General features: G+C 33.3%; 1 protein-coding gene across 12 annotated transcripts in view; it reads right to left on the bottom strand.

Annotated features, from left to right (window-relative positions):
- The window catches only part of ROBO2 (roundabout guidance receptor 2), a 1,241,430-nt gene that overhangs the window by 50,324 nt on the left and 1,163,795 nt on the right, over window positions 1–27,311 (bottom strand). For all 12 annotated transcript variants that reach the window (XM_082392595.1, XM_082392596.1, XM_082392600.1 and 9 more), the window contains exons 15-19: window positions 25,543–25,774; window positions 22,384–22,508; window positions 19,881–20,052; window positions 9,704–9,886; window positions 1,099–1,141 (exon numbers count right to left, since the gene is read on the bottom strand). In XM_082392595.1, coding sequence (XP_082248721.1) covers window positions 1,099–1,141; window positions 9,704–9,886; window positions 19,881–20,052; window positions 22,384–22,508; window positions 25,543–25,774 — 755 coding nt within the window. The remainder of the gene's footprint in view (window positions 1–1,098; window positions 1,142–9,703; window positions 9,887–19,880; window positions 20,053–22,383; window positions 22,509–25,542; window positions 25,775–27,311) is intronic.

Raw genomic sequence — 27,311 nt, 5'->3', positions numbered from 1 at the left:
CTCAGTATCAGCCATTTCCAGGACTTTGGACTATTGCTTCCTTAATTCCTGCAGCTCCCATATTTATCTGTCCCCTATAGGCTATAACCCCTGATATGGGCCCTCATGCTTGATTAGAGGCAAGGAACTTAAGGGAAATTAATGAACAGTATTTATACTGTTCCATCCATAGCACATTTTCAGGTTTTCTAAATTTAAAATATTAGGAGAATATTAAAGGTTTTTTTAAAGTAATAAAAGATCCACTGTGGTCTGATCCAGCATGTGTATATAATCTACGAAGAAAACTTCCTTCATATCCTATTTAATAAAGAATGCCCATCTTTAATATAAAAGATGGGATTCTGATCACTTTCCAGATTATTAGCATATTTACAAAGATACAGCAACATCTATAGTCATTGTACTTTTTTTTCTGATAGACCCTTTGTGATACAATCCCTAAGAGAAACATGTGTTTCTATGGAAACTGCAATAAGAAGATCCAACTGCTTTCTTGCTACATCCACTAGCTCTCATTAGACCTAATCTCTTTTTGCTAAAATATTGATTAAATGGGAGATTGGAAGTTATTACCAGAGCCTAATTACAATCTCCATATCGGCAAAGGGAAAATAGATGAGGATATATGGGTTTCTTATCAACTTTTATCAATTTCAATTGAGTATCCAAAGTTGTGGAATCCAGTCTGATCAATCTACAGCCTATTCATCATCCATGAATCATTAACTTTGTGATCGATTATGTGTAATTGTTCACTCACGGCAATTTAGTGAGAACCAATAAGGAGTCTTAAACAACAGCAACTTCATTTGCTAATGTCTAATTAATGCAATAAACATCCTGCTAACAAATGAACACATTCCTTGTGATATTTACTACTAATTTCTTCAGGGGCCTCTGGGAGATATGAAACATCTGGACTTGATTCTTCTAAAGTGCACAACAGATAGGTCATTAAACCTTGTGGTAAGCCGTTTAATTCCTCCTAGAATTCTCAGACTTATAAGTGATTGTTTATTACAATAATAGCCTCTTACTATAGAGTTTCCTCAGTCCTGATTAAGAATAATAATTTTAAAAATCTCCTCAGTATACCTTCCATTGCTCATTAGTCCTCCATCTCCTCTTTGAAATGTAACTGTAAAAAAAAAAGAAACATACATAAGTAGTCAATATTAATTATGATTAATAACAACTACATATTGGCCCTTAGTTTAGAGCTGAAACCTCTGGGAATTTTAACAAAATATAATTAACATAATTGTACAGAGAATAAGAAGCAGTGGTTTGGCCTAAAGCAAAGCTATCATTTGCTCCATCTTTAATAAGACATTAAAAAATTCCTCAAGCCAAACATATGGTTAAGTCAAAGGGGCAATTTTTATTTGGGTGTCAATTGGTATATACATGGTATTGGAAGATCGACATGCAATAACGGGGAATTATCAAATCATGACTTTTAATGTTAACATATAGGTGTCCTAATCAGAGGGCATAATGCAAAATGCACATAGTAAAAACTGAAACAGGATAGTCCAAACAGATAATATCCTTCCAATGAAACAAGTGAAAGTACTGATTGACAACACATTCCTCCCCATCACAGGTCCTTTTAGGGACACTGAGAAGCACTATGAGTTGAAATACTATAATTACAAAGACATGAACTGTAATGAATAGAGAATACATAATGTATTGGGTGCTTTGTTTCATTAGCCAACTCTTACAAAAATGAAACTTTCAAATAATTGATACTGAATATATTCCAATTGTATGTAATGATTACAAAACTTAAGTCCTTTTTAAAGCTGTGGAACTTATTAGCAATATCAACAAGCATCCAGGAGGGCCACAGCTGAAGAATCCACTCCCTCTGGTCACTAGATTCCATTCTACAAAGCTAACAACATGAAAGTGGGTTTCAAGGATTGGCCAAAGAAGGTAAATATCAGTTTGGGTCCATCATCCCGTATCCAAAACCTTTGCAGCTAAATTTATTTAGAATTCAAAATGCTTCAGATCTGAGATAGGTAATATGATGCATACTGCAGAGAGGGTCCAAGGCAGCAAATGTATTTAAAATTATTGTTTTTGCAATGAGATGTGAATATTCATGATTAGTGGAAAAAAGTCTATAAATAACTTCATAGTATTTTGGACCAAATTTTGCCACTAAATTACTTAACTAGAAAATCATTGGGAAAAAAAAAAATTGGTGTTTAGAAGTTTATGGATTGCAAAATTGCAATTCTGACCAAAATTAGTATGGATCAGCTAAACCAATCCCTGGGGATGAAGGCAAAAATACTGTTTCACAGATGTGGATCCAACATATCCTATCTTTGGAAGATACTGATTAGATTTACTGTGATTACTTGGTGAGCAAAAGTAAAAATAAAGTTCTATGAATTGATTCATATTTTTAATAAACTAAGGTCATATTGCTACTTAAAGTGCACACATAGTAAATACTTTCTCATTTGGATAATCTCTCCATCATTCACCTGTTTCTCAAGTTTGAGCTAATAAATATGATCACTCTTTAGATCTTATAACTTTCTAAATGTAGTTCCCCAATCCCTTCCCTAAGGTCATCTAAGGATATATCTCTCATGGCATCATAATTAGGCAATAAAATGGCTAAGGTTCTTTCAGGAATTCATGAAGCGGTGCTTTCAGAAACATCTTGGCACCAAAAAGTACACTGCCTTATCAAGTTTTTAGGTAACCTGTCAAGTGAATTATAAAACAATCTTGACATAACCTTTGTACCTGCCCAGGACTGGCTATGGACAGCTCCTTGGAGAAAATAAAAGAACACTGATCACTAATCTGCTTCCTGACGGACTCAAGTGTTGGGAATCAACAATCAGCAGTGTATCCACACCACACTGGGTCCCTTTAATAACTGCTTTTAACAACAACAATAAAAAATTGATCTGAAAAAATTATTGAAAAAAATGAGCACTGGTGGTATTAAATAAAGGCCTGATTAGGAGGAAAAAACACAAAATGTGAAAACAGTACAGCTAATTAGCTTTCTATTTGATGTGATTTCCTAGTTATGTGGATTTTTAATGGACTATCAAGTGATTGTTTTACTCTGGTAAAAGAGAGCTAAGATAATGCTGTGAATAACATTGTGAATATGCAAATCAGCAGGTACTGATGGGCTACACCTCCAAATGTGCTGCTTAGGAGACACATGGGGAGAAGCTGAGCACTTCTCTCTAACTTAGATGCTCTTTTTCCTCACCCAAATTTTCTGTTACTGTCAGAGCAATAAATGATATTAGAGAAAAAGAGGGCAACTGAAGCAGAAGCACGGAAATTAAGTTGTATTTAACTTCATGTACTTACCAATGGTTAATTTTTCATAAACTGTAAATTTTAAAGTATTATGATGCAGCACTGAAAATCTTATCCAAAAGATATCATTCAAATGGCTAATAAGCACATGACAAGATGCTCAACATCAGTAATCATTAGGGAAATGCAAATCAAAACTATTGGGTTAGCCAAAATTTCATTCAGATCTTACGGAAAAACCCGAATGAAATTTTTGGCCAACCCAATACAATGCGCTGTTACTTCACACCTATGAGGTTGGCTGCTATGCAAGAAACATAAAATAAGCATTAACAACAATGTGGAGGAACTGAAACCCTTGTGCACTGTTGGTGGAAGGTAAAATGGTGCAGCCATAGTTGAAAACAGTATGTTGGTTCCTCAAAAAATTAAAAATAGAATTACCATAAGATTCATCAATTCCATTTCCAAAGGAATTGAAAGCAGGGTCTCAAAGAGCTATTTGTACATCCATGTTCATTGTAACATTATTCATAGTAGCTAAAATGTGGAAGCAAACCAAGCATCCAGTGATGGATGAATGGATAAGCAAAGTGTACATATAGACACAATGGAACATTATTCAGCCTTGAAAAGGAAGGATTTTCTGAAATATGCTAAAACTTTGGTGTACCTTGAGGACATTATGCTAAGTGAAATAAGCCAGTCACAAAAAGATAAATACTGTATGAGTCCACTTATATGAGGTACTTAGAGTAGTCATAATCGTAGAGACAGAAAGTAGAATGGTGGTTGTGAGGGGCTGGGGGGAGGGGGTAATAGGGAGTTATTGTTTACTGGATATAGATTTTCAGTTTTAGAAGATGAAAAGATTTATGGATATGGATGGTGGTGATGGTTGCACATCATGAATGTATTTAATGCCACTGAATTGTACACTTAAAAATGGTCAAGATAGTAAGTTTTATGTAATGTTTATTTTACCACAATAAAAAATTGAAAAAAAAATTTATCAAGTTAATTTACAGCTGTGTTAGAGTATGGACTCTATGGTATGGTCCATATTTACCAAATGAGAATTAAATGTTGTGAATAAAAGAATTTTAAATTTCAAAACTTTCAAGACATATCGATTTCCTATTTGTATTCCAAATCATTAAACTGTTTTCAAATGGTTCTAGACTGCTGAAAGACTGTCAAAATATTTCATAAAGACATTTATCTTTGTACCTCTGCATACCAACTATACAAAGGCAAAAATACACAGTCATTATGTAAATACATAATTGACTTAAAATGGCCCATGGATACAATTTGATATACATGAGAATCTTCAATTTTGTATGTTTCTATCAGGAGAGAAAAACAACAACAAAAAACAATACCTTTACTTAATAAGGTTGATTAGTTGTCTTTTTAAAGCAAGGTAAAGAGAGAGAACACTTTTTCGAGTATCCTTTTCTGCCCATGCTCCAAAACTTTTAGATTTGTTCCATTTTGAAAAGTAGACCAAAAATAACTGAGTTCTATTAGACCATGAGATTAAAAGCAGACTAGAAATAAGGATGAACAATTAGAACTCCTAAAATGGAAGTCATATTTGGTGTTTTGATCAGCATTTTTTGTGTGTGCAGAGAGAGAAAAACATAAAAATAAATGCCACAGCAAAGTGAAAGCTGTTTTGAGGTAGCTCTCATCTCAGAGATGTTGAACTACCTTAAAGCTGAAAGCAAGAGGTTGGGGAGGGTAGGTGGTTGGACAATCTTGCTCTAGTCACAATTTTGATAATCACAGTGTGGTAACTTTGTGCTTATCAGAATTAAATTCGAAATAAGTGTGAATCTTTACCAGGAGTTTCTGCTAGCATCTAAAATTAAGAATTTTCAAGGGAGCAACATAGAGAAGTTTTTATTGCTAAAACTGACTGACTAGTGCTAAGGTTTCCAAAAAGCTCTATAGGCACCACAATCTTAAATGTTTTAGAATTGCATTAACTATTCTGAACTTATTGCAATATTTATAAAAGATATAAGGTAAAGAGATTTTGCAAGTTCATATCATACACAAAGTACCTCTACTATTATCTGACAGGATTAATCCTAATCTCATGCTTTCTAGAATTGAGGGGGAAGGGAAACAGAGCTACGTGGTAAATTGACATTTTGAGGTAAGGAAGCTTTCAGAGTGCCTATCTCTAGTAGGCCAGGCCACATTTTCCTACTCCAAATGGAAACGTTAATGTTGCCAGCCAAGCCTCACTCCCTTCCCTGATAAGCTATTTCTCAACTATGAGTGTAGATTAATCCTCTTTTAATAAGCATTAACTCAAGCCCAGATAATCAGAGTATAAAAATTCCATCAAATCTTTTAGCTGTCTTAGGGTCATTTTGTCAAATAATTTCACCAACGGTTTAAAACCTATGCATGAAGTGTTTGGTATTTCATAATTTGCTCACTCATTAAATTATTTATATTTACTGAGTTTAATAAAATCTGTTCTCCTCAAAGGTAATATTCATAAAATAGAACTCACCCCTTTAAAAGTGAAAATATGTTTATTTTCATTAAAAAGTTGGTGACTTAAAAACTGTGAATAGAAATATGAACAACATAAGTTTGAAAAGAATCGTGTAGCCTTCATGAAGATTATAATACAATATATAGACTCTTCATGAAGGTTGCATGGCTTTTATTCAAACTTATGTCGTTCACTTTTCTATTCACAAATACCGTTAATACATATAATCAAACATTTACTCTAGGTTCAAAATCACCTAGTATTTTCTGCCTAAATATGTTTACAATTCTATTTCACCCGGTAATTCAGGCAGTGAATTCTTTTGGCAGTCAGGAACCTCACATGCAGTGACAAGCAGACTGTTAGTGTTCAATGAAGATTAAGATAAATAACACTGCATGTTACTCTAGAAAAATATAAAATGATTTCATGTAGAATATGAGATATGAGGGTACCTTTCTCATTCCAGCTGCCCTTCTTTGAGCCACGAGCAAACCTGTCGTGCGTGCTTGTGTCTGAAGAATTTAAATAAAGAATAAATAGGAAAAAATTGAATAGGAAGTTAGTGTGTAATTTTGCCCTGGGGAAATCTCCAAGTTCTTCTGTGTAAAGAAGCAAAACACGTTCAGGCCAAATTCTCCTCTCAGATCATTTAAGTGTATAAGTTTACATTTGATTCTTGATAGTTGCTTTTACAATCTAAGGTGCTAATCCACTAGTGTTCTATGATCAATACGTTAAATCCTCTGAAACATAAGAAAAATATCAACACTGAGTAGCATGTCATTTTTTTTACCTTCCTTTTAAGCATTCAAATATAATTTTCCACATGGAGATGGAGAATCAAAGATTAGCCACAATAAAATCAGCGGGTGAGTTTTTGCCTGTACAGAGTGAGTGGAAAGTATCCTGCTGAGAGTTAGATTCTCCACTCTGCAAGTTACTTCTTCTCCCCACTAGTTAAAATCTTCCCTCTGGTGGTTAAAATCTACCTGTGATGGTTAGGAAGACTTGGAATGAAGTAGGAAAAAGCAAGTGCAGAAATCATATTTTACCTGCTTTTCAATTCTACTTAGGATCAGTCTAGCGTTATTAAAATGCATGTTTCTTAATTTACATCAATTGCAGCAGAGTTTAAGTATAATCCAAGATCATATTTGGGGTTTGAAATAAATGAAGACATTTTTTGTTATAAATTAATTTAAATACCAATCCCAAAGTAGACTTTCATTTATTTGAAAAAAAATGTTATTGCTATCATAAATCAATAAGAAAATTTTGAAACTATATAGATATTACCATGTAGTAGAAAGTGGAAACATTAGACTTTTCGTTTTGTGAGTAAAATTACATTGCTTTAATGTTACTGGGTTTAGTTTTCATACTTGTTAAATTATAAGATTTCCAGAGAAATTTTTATGAAAACCAAAAATAAACAGAACTAGTACACATAGACAATTTTCTCTATAATTTTTATAGAACACTTTGGAGAAAAATATCCCTGTACGAAATCCCTGTGCTCTTAAAATGGATCATTAGGTCATGCATGAAATATCAGAAATTTAAACATAGGATAAATACATACTACACTAATCATTCCTATTTAAAATCCTCATATTCTCAAGAATATAAACATTCCAGGAGGTGGAGGATAGGATATTTATGGAGGAAAATGTGTAGAGAATATCGCCAGGTCAGATATGCAATGCTAAGTACCTGTGGTTTGGATTTTCATTTGCTTCTCACCTAGAAGAGAACAGCAGTTGCTGGAAGGCAAATTACCAGCTGAAGGTGAATCCATTCTGAGAGTCAGCCATCTATCAATTAAGTATAAAGGTTCAGAAAGGCTGCTCTGTGGCTTGGCCTTATTCCAAAATATCTGAAGTGCATAGCACCTTCCGAGTTAGCAGTTCTTCTACAAGCAGATGGGTATCAATCACAATGAGAACTGATAATAGGAAATGTACTATTCTTGTCAAGCTCAAAGACCAACAGATATTTTCAAATTAAATGCATAGGTTTTGCAAAGAACTGCTGTTTAAAAAAAAAGAAGAAAAAAGGCTATCTGACATAATTTTACTAAAAACATAAACTACTAATTACGAGACCTATGCTATTTTGAAAGAGTGAGTGAATAAAGATGTATGGAGGGTAAAAATGCAACACTCCAAACGTGGCATCTTAGAACTTTGTACTGAAGTGGCTAGCATAGTCAATCTTTTATTATTTTCACTAAAGCCAAGCAATGAGATAAACATAAAAATAGTCCTTGAATTAAATCATTCTTCCTTATTTCTCATGTGATTTATATGAGCGTGTCACAGAGACGAAATGGAACGTGGTGATTGACTAAACAGACAGGTTGACGGACAATACCTTCAGGGAACGAAAGCAGAGGACTGGACTGCAAAACAAGAAGTTACGTTAAAGTATCATTAATGTTCATGACTCTGACACTCAGCAGTTATTGCCCAGCATCCCTTTCCAGGAAGAATCCCTCACTGGTAGGGTGATAAAGCACTCAGATGGCAAAGCGTAAGGAAGCAGGCATCAGCAACCAATGAGAAATGAGAATGGCAGAGCAATAACAAGTCACAAAGCATGAAAGCCCCTTTTCAATGGATACATTATACTACCTTCTTTAGTCCTGGGAATTTGTTCTAACCAGTAACTAATAAACTTTATTTTCACAAAATATAGACATGAGCCACAGTGTGATCGTCAAATGATCGTATTTAAATGCTATCGAATAACAAGAAAGACAACCAAGTGGGTGCTATTCCTTTCATTTTGAACTATTCTCAGAAGCTCAGACACCTACAAGCTACAGCAGCGGATAAACTTAATAAGAATTGAAGCCTCTGTCAAAGTCACTTAAGACATTTATGTTTCTTACTAAAGTAAAAATTAGAAATAGAAGATGAATAAAATATCTCAAAAATTTAAAAATATTTGTAGGATGATGGTAAATTAAAATTGTTCCCTTGTAAATTCTACAAAGTGTGAAATATTGTGAGACAATTTCTTTTGATGATCACTGTTAGAGAAAGTCCTTAAAATGCATTGCAATTTAAGCTGTAATTGAATATAGCTTCAGTATTGAGTTCATTTTTCAATCACTGACTTGATAATTTTCTCTCTCTCTTCCTTGGAAGTATTTTGAAGGCCATAATTTTGGACATCCTTAAAATTCCTGTTCTTGATTCTAAGAAGAAAACATCTTTGCGAACAAGTAGAACACCAACGGTCTTCTTTTTCTTCTTCTGCTTCTTTTGCTTCTCCTTTTTCTTCCTTCTAAAATGCCTATTGGTCACTTTGAAATAGACATCCTATTTAAGTGACTAGTAAATCACTTAATTCATGCCTCATCAGTCTCAACAATCCTGGTGAGATTTTTTTTGTTGCTTCGTTTCTATTTTCCATCTGAGACACAGTTTGTATTGTAATCTGTATTATGAAATACAAAAACTACATTTCAAATCTTTTCTCTTTTTTTCTGAGCATTTTAGGAATGCTCTTGCTTAAATCCACTTTTCAAACAACGGAGTCATAGCATGCAAAGTCTGTGTGTGTGCGCGTGTGTGTGTGTGTGTGTGTGTGGGTGGGTGGGTGTGTGTTGAACTAGTTGAGAAAAATGTCTAAGCACTTTATCAGTGTGCATTCTTCTTATGCTTCCTTGGAGATACAAGCAAAAAGATTGCCTTATGGTCATAATGTGATATGGTGAAGAGCAGTGCATTAAAGCATGTTGTTTGTTTAAATCAAGCCAAAAACATCCATTCATTCACTCAGTTATTCCATTCCGTACCTTCCCTTGAATTTTGTCATATTCCTAAAGATAAGACATTTTTTTAGCTGGAAATAGCCTCTTACCGGCATAATTACTGAGTCCCTTTCTCTTCTTTCTTCGCCAATACAACCAGATGCTAAAACCCATCAGAATTACCCAGCAGGCACCACCAATACCAGCTATAAAAGCTGGTTGCTTCACAACATCAGTGATTTGCTCAGTTATGCTGTTATTGTTTTCAGTAATGACAACTTCATTCCTTCCCCCTATGGAAGAAACAATAGTGTTACTGTTAGTAAATATTAAGACAAAAAACCCCACAAAAATACACATATGGTATGCCAAAGGCACAGAAGATTAGAACATTCTTTGAAGCAGGTAATATTTGTTGTGTCCTGAGCCTGTCACAATTTATTGGTAAGCATATTTTGTAAGTTTCAGAAAAAGAATCAAATCATAAGTTTGAAATGTGATTAAGAACATTGCTCCCTTGTGTTTTGTTTTGCTGTGGACAGATTCAGAACCACTTCTTGATTTATTGCCTCATAAATAAGTACTAAAACAAGTGCTGTGAGCTGAAATAGTAGTAACCTTTCTTCATTTAGGTAAAGCATTTTGTAATATAATTCTCACTTTTTTAAAAAAGGCAACTACAACATTTAACGCCAGGTATTTGAAAATTACCTTCCCCCTATAGCACTGCCTAGATACAAATATTCAAAATATTGCTCTTAATATTCTACCAAAGGTCTTATTTTGATCAAACATACTTTAATTTTCTGGAAGGTATTAAAATTACTATATTAAACAATGACAATTATGTAAACATCTTTTCATAGAGATTAGTATCTACAGTTAAAATGTCACGAAAAGATAAAATTCCTAAATGCCCTTAAAGTATTTGAAACTAATTTGAAAATCCACTTGAAAGTTGGATACAAAACAACTTGAATATTAATTCTAAGGTCTATGTAACAAAAACATACATTTAAATCTGGACTAAGATTATTCTAGAAGTAGTCATGTTTCTGACAATTTAGCCCTCTCGGAGGTAATAAAGAAAATCTCAATCCACATTTTTAAACAGGTTTAAAACTCATGGAATCATAATATCACTGAAGAGCAAAGATTTATGTGTTTATTTAACAGATGAATGAATTCAGACACTGGATATTAAGTGATTTCTTATGTTAATATCATATCTCATTAGTAACTAATCCAATACTTAAAAAATAGATTGTAAGCAAAATATAAATGGCAAATTTCAGCATATCACATCACAGGAATGTGTAATTCTCATTGTTTCGGTTATCATGGCACTGTAATATATTAGAAAGTTCAAGGTCTTTGAAGTTCCACATTTGAGTATCATCTCTGCCACTTACTAGCTAAGTAAGCAGTGAGCTTATGTAGGGCAGTTAATCTTCTGGAATCCCTGTTTCTGTTAGTTGGCAACAGTACTGTCTATTTCATTTAATTGGGAGGATTAATTGAGACGATGTATGTAAAGAGGTTAATAGGAACACAGTAATTATAGCCCATGTAAGGCTAAGAGTTACTTTAAGGGCCACTCAGGTAGGAATACAAGTTGTAAATTATCTAGATGTGAGAGTCCTGCAAACAATAGGTGACTTGTTTACCAAGGTTTCACCTTTCTTCCAGGGCAGAAAATTAGCCTATATTCCCCAGCCTCCCTTGTAGTTGAGTACGACAAAGTGACTGAATATTAGCCAACTGTACACAGGCAGATGCACACTACCTCCGGATCTGACCCATAAACCACTGTGACAACACGTCACACTCTCTTTCCTAGCATGTTGGATAGAAACGAGGGATCTGCGGCAGGATGCTGACCATCTAAGACAGTGGTCCCCAACCTTCTGGGCACCAGGGACCGGTTTCGTGGAAGACAATTTTTCCACGGGCGGGCGTGGAGGAGGGGAGAAGGTTCAGGAGGTAATGCGAGTGACGGGCAGATGAAGCTTGCCCGCCCACCTCTCACTTCCTGCTCTGCGGCCCGGTGCTTACCAGTCCGCGGCCCAGGGGATGGGGACCCCTGCTCTAAGAGATGTAGAGCCACTGATGGAAGGAAGGAGCCAAGTTCCGTGAAAAATTTTATGGGGTAGAAACCCCATCCCCCATTCTGCTGACTCATATTAGACTGGGCTATGAGTAAGGAAGAAACTTTTACTTTGTTAAGCCAATCAGTATGCCCACTTGTTTGTTACAGCTGCTAGCATTTTTTATAGTCTAATATTCCATTTCTGAAACGTCTTTTGTGTTAATTTCCAGATTTAAAAACCAGCTTCACTTATGTAGTGAAGCTGGTTCATTTTCCTAATCTATCTGCTCTTAGTTACTATACCTATAAACATAGTCAAAAATGTATTTAAAATGAGCTCACATTTTCAACTTGAGACATATCAATACATATATCTGGCGATTGTGCTAAACACTAGTAGTTACTAAAAAGAAAACACCTTATAGCACAAACAGAAAAGAAAATTCGTCCTTCATTTGTGTAAAAGATCCATAAAATGTCTTATTGAATATAGTGAAATATTTATCTATGTTACCCAAAGTGTATGAGTATTTCTTGTGCTGCTAGTATTTTTAAAACAATGTTGTCAGTTGGACTAATTAGAGCACAGACATGGGATGTGTGTGACCTGTAACACTCCATTGTTCTTTCAGACAAAAAAATATAATGAAATATAATGTCTTCCTCCCACTGGAGAGTAATGAAGAACAAAACTAATTTGTTGGACTAAGAATTAATTAGACACATCAGATTCAATTGTACCTATTACTGTGAAAGTTTGCAATTGTTCCACGTATTATTACCAACTATGTAAGGTAAGCGTGAAATAGGCAAATGATTAAAGAAACAATAGGTATATTACTAAGCAAGATTACTGAGAATTTTAAGTCAATGTAATTTTGTTATATGACATGCTGTTTGATGCTTATATATATAAATGTATTTGGTTGTATTTGTGTGTGTGTAATTGAAAACATATAAAATTATGGATATTTTGATGTAAAAGTCACCTTACCAGTGGAGACAGCAAATAAAAGAACAATACTACTTTTAAGTCTGTGTAAGGCTATTTATTATATTTATACAAATTTTAATTAAAGGTCCCTTAATGTAACTTTTTGGAATAAAAACTAAGCTGAGAAGGAATAGATGAAACAGTGCACTGTCTGGCATAAGACAAATCTAAAATTATCAGCCATAAATTACATCAAATGCCAATACATGATTTAATTAAAGCAAAGGAGAAATGAGGAAGAGCTTGAGTCACTTCAAGCGCTGCTTCCAGTACTGAATAGACAATAGGGAAAGCATAAATTGAAAGAGAAAAGGAGATTAGCCATCACTAAATCACTTTTCAACTAAGGAATAACAGTTGTGTAGATAAGGTTATCAGACAAGATGTTAAGGTAGATATGCAGGGGTAATTAAAGAAACAATTAAAGGCTTCTTCAGTACAACAGTAGATATTAAAAAGAAATAAATCTCTCGAGGACAAATAGCCTTTTCCAGGTTAAATTGTGCTTGTGTGTGTGTGTGTGTGTGTGTGTGTGTGTGTGTGTGTTTATTTCAAGTAGTACAATTCTATTTTCTATAATTATGTCTTGGATATTGTGTATTCTAACTACATGAAAAGGAGATAGAAATATGACTTATTAGATTATTTTTTATTTCATAGAAAAATTTGAAAAGTATGATACATAAACAAATTAAAAGGTACTCATTATCCACTTGATCACTCAGTCTTTTTAAAATAATACAAGTTAAGCAAAACTTTCCATTTGATTTAAAATAACCTTAGTTAACATTATTATTTTAAGTTACCATACAATTGTTTATTCTTAACTGTCACGACATGAACTTGGGGAAATGGTATTACCGCAATTTTTACTTGCCTCCAAATACAATAAATCCCCCAAATATTGTGAAGCAAATAGGTAGCTACTACAAACCAAAATCAAAACCAAAACAAACCACTTTTCCATACTTGAAAATTATATTTATTACCAAAGATGACAGAAAAGAAAAAGAAAACATGAAAGGAAAATATAGACATTTGGTAATCCTACTGATCTTTGATTTAGAAAAATTACATTCAATCTTTTTCATATATATGCTAGAAGGGCAGTGAAAAAAAAAAAAAAAGCTTTGTTTACCTATCTAGGAGCTCTCATAGAAAGCTATACCTTTCAAACATGTTTCATATTTTTTAAGTGAAAAATTACTGCCTTATTTCTAAATAACAAAAATATTCTAAATATTATTTAGAAAATATGTAGAAATAATATGTAGAAATAAGAATAAGTTCATCTATATCTGTTAAATCCTTTTGGGTGTACCTGTATTTCTTTCTTATTCCAATTTATTTTAGAAAATCTCAGAAGGGCAAGATTATAGGTTTCCCTCAGGTTAAGAAATTAATTCAGTTTGTATGACTAATTAAGAAAGGGAAGGCAATTTAAAGAAAAGTTAATACTATAACTTTTTAAATGTTTTTACTATATAAAAGAAAGAATACTTGGAGAATCTAAAAAATTTTAACATGACGACTGAATATTAAATCTCTTCATTATACAATAAATACATTGTAAAAAGAAACAATTTCCCAGAATTTGGTAGTATGTTCTATGTGCATATTTTAGAAAATAAACAGAAAAGAATGCAAATGGCAATTGGCTGGTATGAAACTCTGGACAAGTATTTTTAAAATATATAAACTCTAGGAAGAATATTTAAAAAGATAAAGACACCGACAAACAAATAAAATCAGGGTAAACTGAAGGGATTTGCCTTTTGAAAGAATAAAACCACTCAAGAAAAAAAAAAATCTGCATTTATGAGGCTTTCTACCCCCTTAGAGAGCTCAATCCATGCAGCACTAGGGAGCCAGAACTCAAGCTGAAAATCTCAGTCTTATTTCTAGGAGGTGTCAGAAGATAGCCTTCAGAGCTGCCAGTGTGACAAAAAATTAAGGGAGAAACCACGTGAAAGAGGAAGAGACAGGAGAGTGATGTTCTCAAATCTGTGTATAAATTGTCCCTCACTACTAGTGTGAACCCTGAATTGTGCATGCAGAAGGATGATTTCAAGGATCTGGTGAAACTCAAAAGGTAAAAGCCTGCAAAGACTGAGCAGACTCTCTCACTGCAGAGAAGATTGTGTTTGAAGTTTAAATTCCATCAAGTTAGGCAGACCAGATAAATATATTAGGCTTTTCACTGAAAGTCCACGAGCACTATGCCTTAGAAGTAAAACTTAAACTGAGGTTTTGCCTGAAGAATATTGTCAAAACGTAAATAGTCCATACTAACAATATGTAAAAACCAAGCCACCACAAGATCAAGATGATCAGCCAGTAACATAACTGCTTCTAAGGAAAAAAACACAACATTCTTCAGAAGATCACAAAATTGTATAGTATGTTTTCTGCAATGTCCAGTATATAGTAAAAAATTACCAGGCATGCAAAAACAAGCACAACAATAATAACAACCACAATAGCAAAAATGAGGAAAAGATAACCCAAGATCAAGAGGAATAGTAATCAATAGAAACAGACCATGAGATGACATGGATGTTGAAATTAGGAGGAAAGGACTTTCAAGCAGCTATTACAATATGTTCATTAATTTAAAATAATAGAGTCCTAATGAATGAACACATGGGGAATTTCAGAGGGAAATGAAAAATGTAAAAGAGAACAAATGGAATTTGTATTATATAAACTGAATAATTCACTGGATACTTCCACTTCTGCCCATGAAGGAATAAAAGGAATGAGACATGCAATCCCACCATAAACAAGGAAAACCTAGGCAAAATATGTGAAACAAAAGGACAGAACTATGAGAAAAAAGGAAATAAAAAAGGGGAATATCTTACGATATTCATATTTTTCTGTCTGGAGACAGTTTCTGAAACGTGATGCAATGAAGGGGAGTCCAAAAATGGCTGAATAGCATTACTGAGTTAAAGAGACAGTAAAACTCAGGCAGACTCAGGGACTGAATTTAAGGAACAGACTATCAGATAAAGATGGGTAATATAAAATATTTTTTCTTAGTTTTAATTTATTTGAAAGATAGTTGATTGTTTAGAGCAAAATCAATAATAATACTTTCATTTGTGTATTGGTTTTTATTACATGTGCAGGAGTAAAAGGTAAAACAATAGCAAAAAGCTTGAAAGGGAGGAAAATGGAATTATATTTTCTAAGATCCATATAGCATAGGCTAATCCTAGAGTAATCATTACAAAAATAAGTATACTTAATGATTCAACAGTGAACATAAAATATTATACAGGGAGTCATTTTATTCATCCAAAAGAAATCAGTAAATTAGGAAAATAGGAACAAAGTCAGATAAAAAAAATAAATAGCAGAAGGGTAATTCTAAGCTCCAAAACATCAATGATCACATTAAAGATAATAAACACTCCAATTAAAAGGCAAAGATTGTCATATTGGATAAAAAATAAGGCCTAACAATATGCAACTTAAATAATAGAAATGTGCATTAAATACAAAGACATAGGAGTTAAAATAAAAGGATAAAAAAAATCACAAAACGCAAACACTTACACGGGGGTACTAACATCAGACAGAGTAAGTTCCAAGAGAAAGAATCTTATGAGGAAATAAAGTGAGGCATTTCGTAATGAAAAAGCATAAGTTCATTAAGAAGCTATAACACTCTTAAAATATACTCAGTTAAAACAAGAGTAGCAAAATACATGAAACAAAAACTTATAAACAAAAAGGAGAAATATACAAATCTATAATTATAATAAATTGCTAGGCGCTTTTCTTATTAATTAAAAGAATGCATTAACAGAAAATAAGTAAGGACTTGAACAATACTACCAACTGATTTGACCTGACATTTATTGAACATTCCATTTCAAGATAGAAAAATAAAAATGAACATAGTTTTTAAATGCACAAGGCACACTCGCTAAAACGAAATTCTGGGCCATAAAATAAGTCTCCATATTTAAAAAGCTAAATTCATGTAAAATACACTCTCTGACCTCAGTGGAATTAAATTAGAAATCAGCAACAAAAAGCTATATGGAAAATACCAAAACATTTGGAAATTTAATAGCACATTTCCAAATAACTTCTGCAAAACCCAAAAATTTTTAGGGAAAGTGAAAAGTGTTTTCAACTTTAAGATAAATGGAAACATAACACATCAAATTTGTAAGATTCAGCTGAAGAAGTGCTTAGAGGGAAATTTATAACTTTAAATATTCGTATTAGAAAAGAAGAGAGGTCCAAATCATTGATATAAGTTTCTATCTTAAGAAGCAACATAAAAGTAAGCAGAAGAAAAAAATATCAGAAATCGCTTAATTAGAAAACAAATAAATAAAACTAACAAAGCCAAATTTGTATGCTGAAAGGATTAATAAAATTGATAAATCCTTATCAAGATTAAAGTTGGAGAGAGGGAAGACAGAGAGAGGGTAGGGGGCAACGAAAAAGAAGAGAGAGAGAGAGAGAGAGAGCATCAATCCACAGTACTTATGAATAAAAGAGATGGCATTACTACTCATCCTGCAAACATTACAATTAAAGGGATTACAAATAAGGAGATACTGCAAATAAACATGTGATAATAAATTCAACAATTTAGATGGATTAGACAAATTCATTGGTGGGCAAACACCAAAAATCCATTTACCACAACCAACAGAGAAGAAAAAAATATCTGAATAAATGTAACTTCATAACAATAAAAATAATTCACAAAGAAAACTCTAGGCACAGATATCATCATTGAATTCTAGAACTATTTAAGGAAGAAATAGGACCAGGCCTACCAAGACTCCTACAGAATGTAGAAGAGGAAGGAATACTTCCCAATCCATTAAAGCTAGCCTCCCTGATTCCAAAACCTGACAAAGACATGAAAAGAAAACTACCAATCAATATCCCTCATGAACATAGATGCAAAATTCTTTACTAAATGTTAGCAAATCAGATCCAGTAGTATCTGTAAAAAGCATAATATATCCTGACCAAGTGGGATTTATCCCAAGAATGCCAGGTTTATTTACCTTTGAAACCATAGAATTTATCATATTAACACAAATAAGGAGAAAGAAAATAGATGATTATCTGAATACACTCAGAAAAAGTATTTTGCAACTATTAAAATAAGTGAGTGAAGTTAGTAAGGCCATAAGATAAAAGGGCTATACATAAAATTAAATTTATATATAACATAAAGTAGTTGAAAAAGGGAATTTTATAAATCCACTTATAATAGTGTAAAAAACATTAAATACTCAGGAAAAACTTTAACAAAACATATGTTAAGGCCATATGCTGAAAACTACAAAATATTGTTGAGAAAAATAAAGATAAATAATGGAGAGGTACATCAAGTTCCCACAGAGAAAGACTGACTATGAAAATGTTTAATCTTTCCAATTTGATGTATAGATTCACTGTATTTTTAAACATAAATATAATTTTTCCAACATAATTTTGTAGAAAAAAATTTTCCAAATTTTTTTTCCAACATAATTTTGTAGAAACTGACATGCTGATTTGAAAAGTATATGGAAAAGCAAAAGGTCTGGAATAGCCAAAAAAATTTTGGAGAAGAAAATGATGCAGTATTCACATTACCTGATTTCAGGACTTTCTATGAGCTATTAGTAATCAAGACACTGTGGTTTGGCATATGGATAGACATATAAACAAATGGAATAATACAGGGAATCCAGGAATGGATCCATGCATATATAGTTAACTGGAGAAAGGAAAGTTTTTTCAGTGAAAGATACCTATGTATTTTGATTTTACATATGGAAATAAATAAGCCTCAACCCTCAAATCACATGCAATTACTTTAAGATGAATTATAGACCTATGCATAAAAGCTAAAACTATAAAGCTTCTGGAAGAAAACATCTTTGCTATCTAGATGTAGGACATAGTTTCTTAGAAAGTACTAAACATGAAAGAAAAATTTGATAAATTATAGATCATGTAAATTGAAAACTCTTGCTCATCAAAAGACACTATCAAGAAAAGGACTAAGAAAGCCATAAATTGGGAGAAAATATTTGTGATACAATCTATGACAGATAATTTATATTGAAAATGTACAAATAACTCCTCTTAGTAACAAGAGACAAATGACACCATTTTGAAAAAGGCAAAGACTTGGAAATTTTACAAAAGAAAATATGTGAATGGCCAATAAGCACATGTGAAGTTGCTCAACATCATTAGTCATCAAAGAAAATTGAAGTTAAAGTGACAATGAGGGACTCTTACACTCACTGAAATGGCTAAAATGACAGATGGCAACATTAAATGGCAGTGAAGATGTAGAAAAACTGGAAGTCATATTCTTTCCCAAGAGAGTATAAAATTATACAATTTGAAAAAATATTTAGAGTTTCTTATAAAGTCAAACTACATCAGTGCTGTTACCCAGAAATTCCACTTCTAGGTAATTCTCCAAAAGAAATAAAAACATATGTCCTCAAAAAAACTTCTTACACATTCTCTCAAGAGAAAAGCAGAGAAACAAAATATGATACATTCACATGATTGAATACTTCTCAGAAATAAAACATATGAATTGCATAATACATCTATGGGAGAATCTCAAAACATTATGTTTAGTGAAAGAAGCCAGACACAAAATATTATATTCTGTATGATTCCATTTATATATATTTCAAGAAAAGTCAAACATAATCCATGGTGATAGGAAGCAATTTTCTGTAATGATGATAGTAGATTGAATAGGGATTTCTTCTTTGGGATAGTTTATTTGGATTACTAGTTTCTTTTGGCCTGTTTCTGGTTAATTTTTGACATTTTTCTGGCTAAGAGGAGGTATACAGATTTGAAACATAATGCGCCTTCTTCAGTAACTGCCTCATTTCCTATTGTATTTCAAAGGCATCAAAATTACAAATGAAACTATAGATTAAAAATAATTTTCAAACCAACTTTCAGCATGTAAACTCTTAAAGATTATGATTTTAAGAAGTTTGTGGAAATCCTAAGAGCATAAGCAATTGCTAAACATTTTGGTAGAAGCTCTAGTCAGTTTATTTGCCTATATGATGTGCGCATCTTATTACTCATTATTTACTGTATATCCACTGTTGGGACGTAGATTCAGAAAAATAATCTACTTTGTTACCAGTTGGCTGATTCTAAAACACATACCATATGGATTGGTACTCACCAATTACTATTGGCTGTGGCTCACTTTTTACTCCAACTCCTGCACTGGTACTAGCTGCAACCTCTACCCGGTATTGAATACCTGGGAATAATCCACCAATTATTACAGATCGAATGGCTGCATCCACAGTTTTGTTGATGTGGAATCGTGTTTCATTCCCCAGACACCAGATCTATAGAAATGTAAAGTGAATACCAAAAGAATATAAAATTATTTTTTTCTGGTAATTAGTTCATTACAATTGATTAAATCTTTTAGTAGAGACCAATCTATTTTCTAGTCTTATAGAAGTATTTGTTAATGACATTTTCTAAAGCCTAATTTCTGCTGTTTATATATATACGTATGTATGTATATATATATATGTGTGTGTGTATGTGTGTGTGTGTATTAAAGAACAACAAAAGAAGCTAAAACTATGCAGCGTTCCTTTATATTTTACAATCAACACTGAAAGCTCATAGTACAATAATTCCCTCAACACCTCTGCAAGGTCTGGAAAGTGGTCCTTGATTGCAAATGGCATTTAGGTATGGATTAAAACACACAAATTCCTCTGCTTAATTTATTTATCAAGATTTATTAGGCAAAGAATTATTAAAAATATGGTGATTATGAGTTGTAGTATCCAAAGTATATAGGTGCATATCTAAGTAATTTATATTTCATTTAAGAAATTATTAACTTACACAGAAGTGGTTAACAAGATTAATTGACTAAAGTTACAGGTATTGACTGAGATAAAATTAAAGCCAATATTTACACTGACAGTAATAAATCTTAATATTGATCAAAACATATCTATACATACATACATACACATGCATGAGAACAGTGGTGGGAAGTGTTTAAACACTGATGTGAGGGACGCTAGGCTTGTACTTCCAATAAGAATCAAATTTTTTAAGTCATACATTCTTTTAGGATACGGAAATCTGTTACTGTAAAATGTGTTATAAAAAATTCTACTGTGTGTACTTATTTGTATTTCTATTATACAGTATTTATAATCTACATGGGGACATATAAGTAGGAACACACATTGCTTGTTTCTGAAAGAGGTAAGTTCCTGAAACTTTTTCTTTAAAAGAATACCTTTGAATTGCAGATGTCTTTTATTTAGTCTATGAAACCTAAGTTACTAGTGAAGGATTATTTAGCCCTTACCAAAATATACACATTTTTACCAAAATAGGACAATCTCATATGAGTGAGAAAATTTACAACTTATGAAAAATTATCATGTTGTGAAAAAAAATCAATTTTTAAATAAATAGAAGTTGAAGGTATTTAGTCCTAGATGATATAAAAGTAAAATCCTAAACTCATTAAAAAACACACACACTCCAGGGTAGATAATGTTTTGCTTTTAAAACAATGTGTCCTAACACTTATAAAATTTCTGATTTTATATAATTATGCTATTGTAAAAGCACTTACTCTTATTTTCTTATTCACATTTCTTTATAATGTGATGGGAATAATTTTAAAATAAATTCTTATGAAATTTAGTCCATTTGCTTCAGTAACTTAACCAGTAACTTAGGAAAATTCTGCTTTAACTTTCACATTTTTTCCTAGAAGTAACAATGTTTTGAGTAAAATTATTCAGCTTAATTTCACATACCAACTATGAATTTCTGGGGTGAGGTGGGGTGTCTAGTTTTCTTTTCTAATAGATCTACTTAGTATGTTATTATCAGATTTCTATAAAAATTTATTAATAGCAAAAAAGCATAGTTTTGAATTTTTACAAGATTTAATGAGGTGTTTTACTCTCCCATGTGGTCTAATCACATCAGAATTAATCAGAACGTTATTTCTCAAAGTTAGACAACTTGTGATTCTTAAGTGATGTCGCTCAAATGATGGCGAAGAAACAACGAATATATACTGTTTCCAAATAGCAACAAATTCATCAGTTGAAAAATAAGAGTTTTTCAAAATGTGTTTTTTCAATGGCTCCCTTTTTTCAAGTGAAAAGGTTTTACAGAACCTTTTACCAATAACTCGGTAAAAGCAGAATTTACAGTGGGAGGTGGTACTGCCCACCCTCTTATCTCCATCTCAACTTTTTAAACCCCTGAAGCATCTTTTTTATGAGAATACAGTTTAAAAACAGCTGTTCTAAGTTCCATTACACAGAAATCTAATAACAAAGATAAAGGCACTTCCTAGGATAGGGCTTCACTATCTACCCTGTACCCTGTCTCTCTAAATCCCTGAGGTTCTGCAATCACATTATTAAAACAAACAAACAACAACAACAACACTGCATTCTTATGGTTTACTTGTCCAACTGAGTTTGTGTTATCTGTGACCTTGGAATTAGGTTATATGCATCCTATGCATTTGCTTCTTTACCTGTCACACAAAGATATAAAATATTACTTTACACTCAAACTCAATAAGAGGGCCACTAGAAATGTTCCCCCTCCACGTGACCCTGAGACTTCTCTGGGAACTTTTACCTGTGAACTTTCCTTCTTCATCCAGGCCTTACCTTGTATTCTTGGATAATTCCATTCTGATGATCAGGAGGAGGAGGATCCCAGGAAACACTAATACTTGTGCTATTGTGGCTTCCGACAGTCAGCACAGTGACAGATTGTGGAGGGGCACTTGGGGCTGCAGAGGAAGTGATTAGAATAAACACAAACTGTTAAGTCTTGGTGTACATGAATGCTGCTTACAGAATATGAATATAAAGACAAAATGCAAGAAGGTCTGGTTTCCAGTAGTTCTGAATTAACAGTGACAGTTAAAAAAAAAAATCCTTTATATATAATGGATAGATCAAAGCAAATACAACAGCTATGGTAATATGTCCTCAACAATAAATTTAACAGCTAACATTCAAATGAATGTTTCCTATGTGCCCAGAACTGAGGTAAGAGTAAGATTTAATTCTCATAATAACCTCAGGAAATAAAAACAACTCTTATCTCAGTTTTACAGATGAGGAAACTGAAGATTTAGCTAAGTCAAACAATGAGGGAGAATTTGAACCTAGGTATGTCTGATTGATTCTAGAACTTTGATTCTTTTGACTCTAATAGGCTTGCTTTTTAAAAAACAAACAAACAAACAAAAAACAACAACAAAAAAAAAACACTGCTATCAAAAATGTTCTGAGAGGATGCATTCCGAAATTTTATGTCATTATCTCTGAGTGGTAGCATTACTGACAATCTTTTTGTTTTGTTCTGGTTTGCGTTTAATACATAAAAACAGAAACACAGCTATAAATTTCACCAATGCAGAAAAAAGACACTTCTGTTTTCATATTGAGAAAAATAATTAACTGTTATAAATTGACCCATAATTTAAGATTTAAAACTTATTTTATATTGATGAGCAAGGAACTCTGAAGATATAAATGAAAACAGTTCATGTTGGATTAAATGTGAAATGGACAGATTTTAATTTCCTACAATTCTCTTCCTTTATGGTTTTTCCTATAACTAATTATAATCATACTGAGAAAAGATGAACAAGAAAAAAAATCATGATTTTGGACTGTAGCATCTCCTATCCAGTATATTTGAGAGCTAAATCATACTAGTTTGGCCAGAAAACTGATCAATTCTCAGTATATCTCTGAATTTAAACCAAAAGTTGAAAAAACAAATCAAAGTACTAACAGTTAAAGCAAAATTCAGATAATTTTGTCGTACAAAAGAATTTTTACATATAAAAGATCAATGCTTTCACAACTACACAACTTAGTTCTTTGAAAACGTGTACACTTCAAACATAAAAGATATTTTAAAAGACTATCAATAGGGGCTTCCCTGGTGGCGCAGTGGTTAAGAGTCCACCTGCCAATGCAGGGCACCCGGGTTCGAGCCCTGGTCCAGGAGGATCCCACATGCCGCAGAACAACTAAGCCCGTGCGCCACAACTGCTGAGCCTGCGCTCTGGAGCCCGTGAGCCACAATTACTGAGGCCAAGTGCCACAACTGCTGAAGCCCACGTGCCTGGAGCCCGTGCTCCAAAACAAAGAGAAGCCACCGCAATGAGAAGCCCACGCGCCGCAACGAAGAGTAGCCCCTGCTCGCCACAACCAGAGAAAAGCCTATGTGCAGCAACAAAGACCCAACACAGCCAAAAAAAAAAAAAGCCTATCACTAAAGTTTCCCACGTTTGATAAATCTGTCACAACATATTTCACTAAGGTATAGTCATCTTTGCATTGAGTGTAAGACACACACAGACACGCTACCACCATACTGCTCTTTATCACTCCTCTGTGTGATAACATTGCTCCAAAATGTGGCACAATGACATCAATCCAACTATTTGCCTGCCAGTTTTGTAGTTATTAAGTAGACTTCATTGAAAAGTAACATTTTGGAGAACTGGTTTCTCATTTGCCTTACCGCTGGCTTGGCGAGAACACCGTGCCTATTTCCTGACCTGTCAATTATTACACAGATGTGAAAGAACCCACTCATTGCTCCCAGACAAGCCCAGCTGAGTTCCATTTGTTCCCTTCAGAAGGCCACAGAAAGTGGAAATGAACGTATACCGAAGGGTGCCAAATGTCTAGTCCAGAGGCAAAGTCTAACTGCAGTGAAATTGATTTTTGGAAATATGCTTCAAATGTAGCATTCTGTATTAAATTTACCCACCACACTCATTAGTTCTACACATTATCCACATAAAGTAAAATTTAATGGGGGATGAAGATCCTATTATTAATTTTTTTTCTTTACAAATCTTAAAGGTAGACTAATGATGCCTTTAAAAATATGCACTTCTGCTCATGTCAGTATATCACACTGTAAACCAATATGAAGATAACATTTCTCTGTGTTGCTTATTATAAGATACGTATAATTTAAAAGCTCTTTGGTCAAACATGTACATCTATGTTAGCATGAACAACCTACACACAGTTTCTTAAGGCTGCTCTTATATTGATTTATATGAAATATGTTTTTGTACATAAAATTAGTACGAAAGCAGAAAAGGGGGAATTTATTATAGTTGGTATCTGATTTTTTGTACTTTGATGATAGCATTCATTATAAACCTCTAGTTTAAGGAAGGAGACACTAGAAAATGGACTGGTTGAGACCAACATTAATTTCATGTCCATCGCAGACTGACTTTAAAAGTATCTGCAGGTAAGAAAAGTTACCAAGGGAAGAGGGAGAGGGAACGTCCCTAAGAAGAATGCTGCTGCAAACATGCAAGGGGCTTTCCGGATTAGAAATTATGAATCAGACTGGCAGAGCCCATAGGGAAGGAGGCTTATGAAAGGAAATGTCATGCTTTACCCTACCCAAAAAAAGAGAGACAAAGAACAGCCTGTGCACTTGGGTTTCCATTAGCCTGTCCTTTAATGAAGCCAAATGAGCTAAATCCATGTGTAAAAAAAAAATAGGAAAACATTATAATCCAATTCCAGTGCACTGAAAAACAAGAGTTGAAGCGAATGTTTCCTTAAGGAAAATTCAAACTACTTGAATGTCATTTTTTTGAGTTGTTAGATTCTATGAAATTCTCAGAATAAAAGGAGAAAATGATACTTCCTGGATTCACTTTTAGAATCTCTTTTGCTACCCTTCTAAGGAAGATGATAAACTAGAACTTCAACAGAAATTGATTTCATTATAGTTTAAGTTTGGTTTATGTTAGAAATCTGGACACTGACCTTCTTCAGTAGTACGAACTGTTTTAGATTCACTGTCCATTCCTTGGAACTCATTAAAATATGGTCGAACTTTAATTTCATAAGTCACCCCCTTTTTCAGATTGACTAAGACAGCACTTCGCTCAGTCGGGACTTTAGCATCTAAATTCTGCCACGTTGATGTAGCCTGCAGGCCTGAAGTCTGACGGTACATCACTCGGTAGCCTTGAATAAACTGGGGTTGGCGATCAACCTGAAAAACAAAGCAAAAAACTTTTGAAACCAAATGGAAGTGTCTGAGTGATGCCATGGCTTTCTAATTCATCTCCCTGCTTCTAATATCCTTTTCCAGTTCTGAGTTCACGTTGCTCCTAAGTTGTTATTTCCAAAATGAAGAGTGGAACAACATTCTCTCCTGTTAAAAATACTTCATAGTAGCTAAGATACTCAATTAATTCAAATTCTTTGGATTAGCACAAAAGCCTGTCAAGGCCTAGACCTGCCAATGTTTCTAGCTTTGTTGCTCGTCTGTTCTTTTTTGTAGTCAACAATTCTCATTTTTGTGGTTTTATATGTAGTGTGCTATTTGTCAGCAATCTCCATTCTCATCCCTTGTTCATTCACTAATGCCTTCACTCACTCAAACATTTTCTGAGTTCCTACTAAGAGGTGCCAGTAATTCTGTTAACTCTGAGGGTGAAAATGGAGAATGAAAGTAGAGTCAGTCCCAGGCCTCATGGTGCCTGGAATTCAGGTAGAAGGTGAGCATTATTTAATGATCACTCAAACAATGGGCAGGTTACATTCATAACAAATAAGCATACACAGATATTATGAATGAGTTGTACTAGGAGCTAAGAAAGCCTTGAGTGGAGAGGAAGTTGAGTGATCAGGAAGGGGAGACAGTTTCCTGGAAGAAGAACAAGCGCTGAGATCTGCATGGAAAGTAAGATTTATTTAGGGGAAGAAGAGTAGGAACAGAATGTGTAAAATTCCTGTAGCTGGAGAAAGCATATGAAAGAGACTCAAGAGTTGTGGCACTAGAGCGTTTGTTTTAAATGCATATGAAAAGCTTATACCCATTAACAAATATTAAATGAAAGACAGTTATTAAGTTATCAACTTCTGCCTCCTTCAATATCCCACTATTGGCACAACCTGACAACTTTCTTGATCCTTTCATTCATTTGAGGTACAGAGGATAAGCAGCTGTTTTTAATAAAAATCTGAGATTTGGAACCTGAAAACCAATATCAAAATATCAAAAAATATCAAAAAACAAGTTCTCGTTTTACATTTATTGAAGAGTCTTTATTGGAGTTACCATTGTTTCATTTCAGGGAGAAAGGGACTTTTAGCTTTTTAAACTTTTTTAATGTCTTGCCATTTTTTAGAAATGCTTGACAAATATAACTATCACAGCACCTTCTTCAATTAATATTCCATATGCTATAGTTTAGTAGCCATATTTTAAGAAGCCTTTAACTTGACATATTTCACTGTCAAATAAAGTGTAAAATTCAATGGAGAAGAGATGGAATAACCTCATTTTAGGAAGGTTGAGGAGAGAGAGGAAATGAAGAAGGTGATGATGGAAACGGTTACTTCAGCTTTTTAAAAATGTCTTTATCCAACTGTTAACACATAATAAACAAAAGGTATTCTTTTCATGTATTAACTTCTGGCATTTCTTCATTAGTTGCAGCATTTTAAAATATTTTTTTAAGTGAAGACAGAAAATTAAAAAATACAGAACCTCAATCAAAATACAGTGAAACAAAGGGACATGT

This window comes from Balaenoptera borealis (genome assembly GCF_965194805.1).
Source record: "Balaenoptera borealis genome assembly, chromosome: 5".
Classification (NCBI taxonomy): domain Eukaryota; kingdom Metazoa; phylum Chordata; class Mammalia; order Artiodactyla; family Balaenopteridae; genus Balaenoptera; species Balaenoptera borealis.
This window is presented reverse-complemented; position numbering and strand designations above follow the sequence as displayed.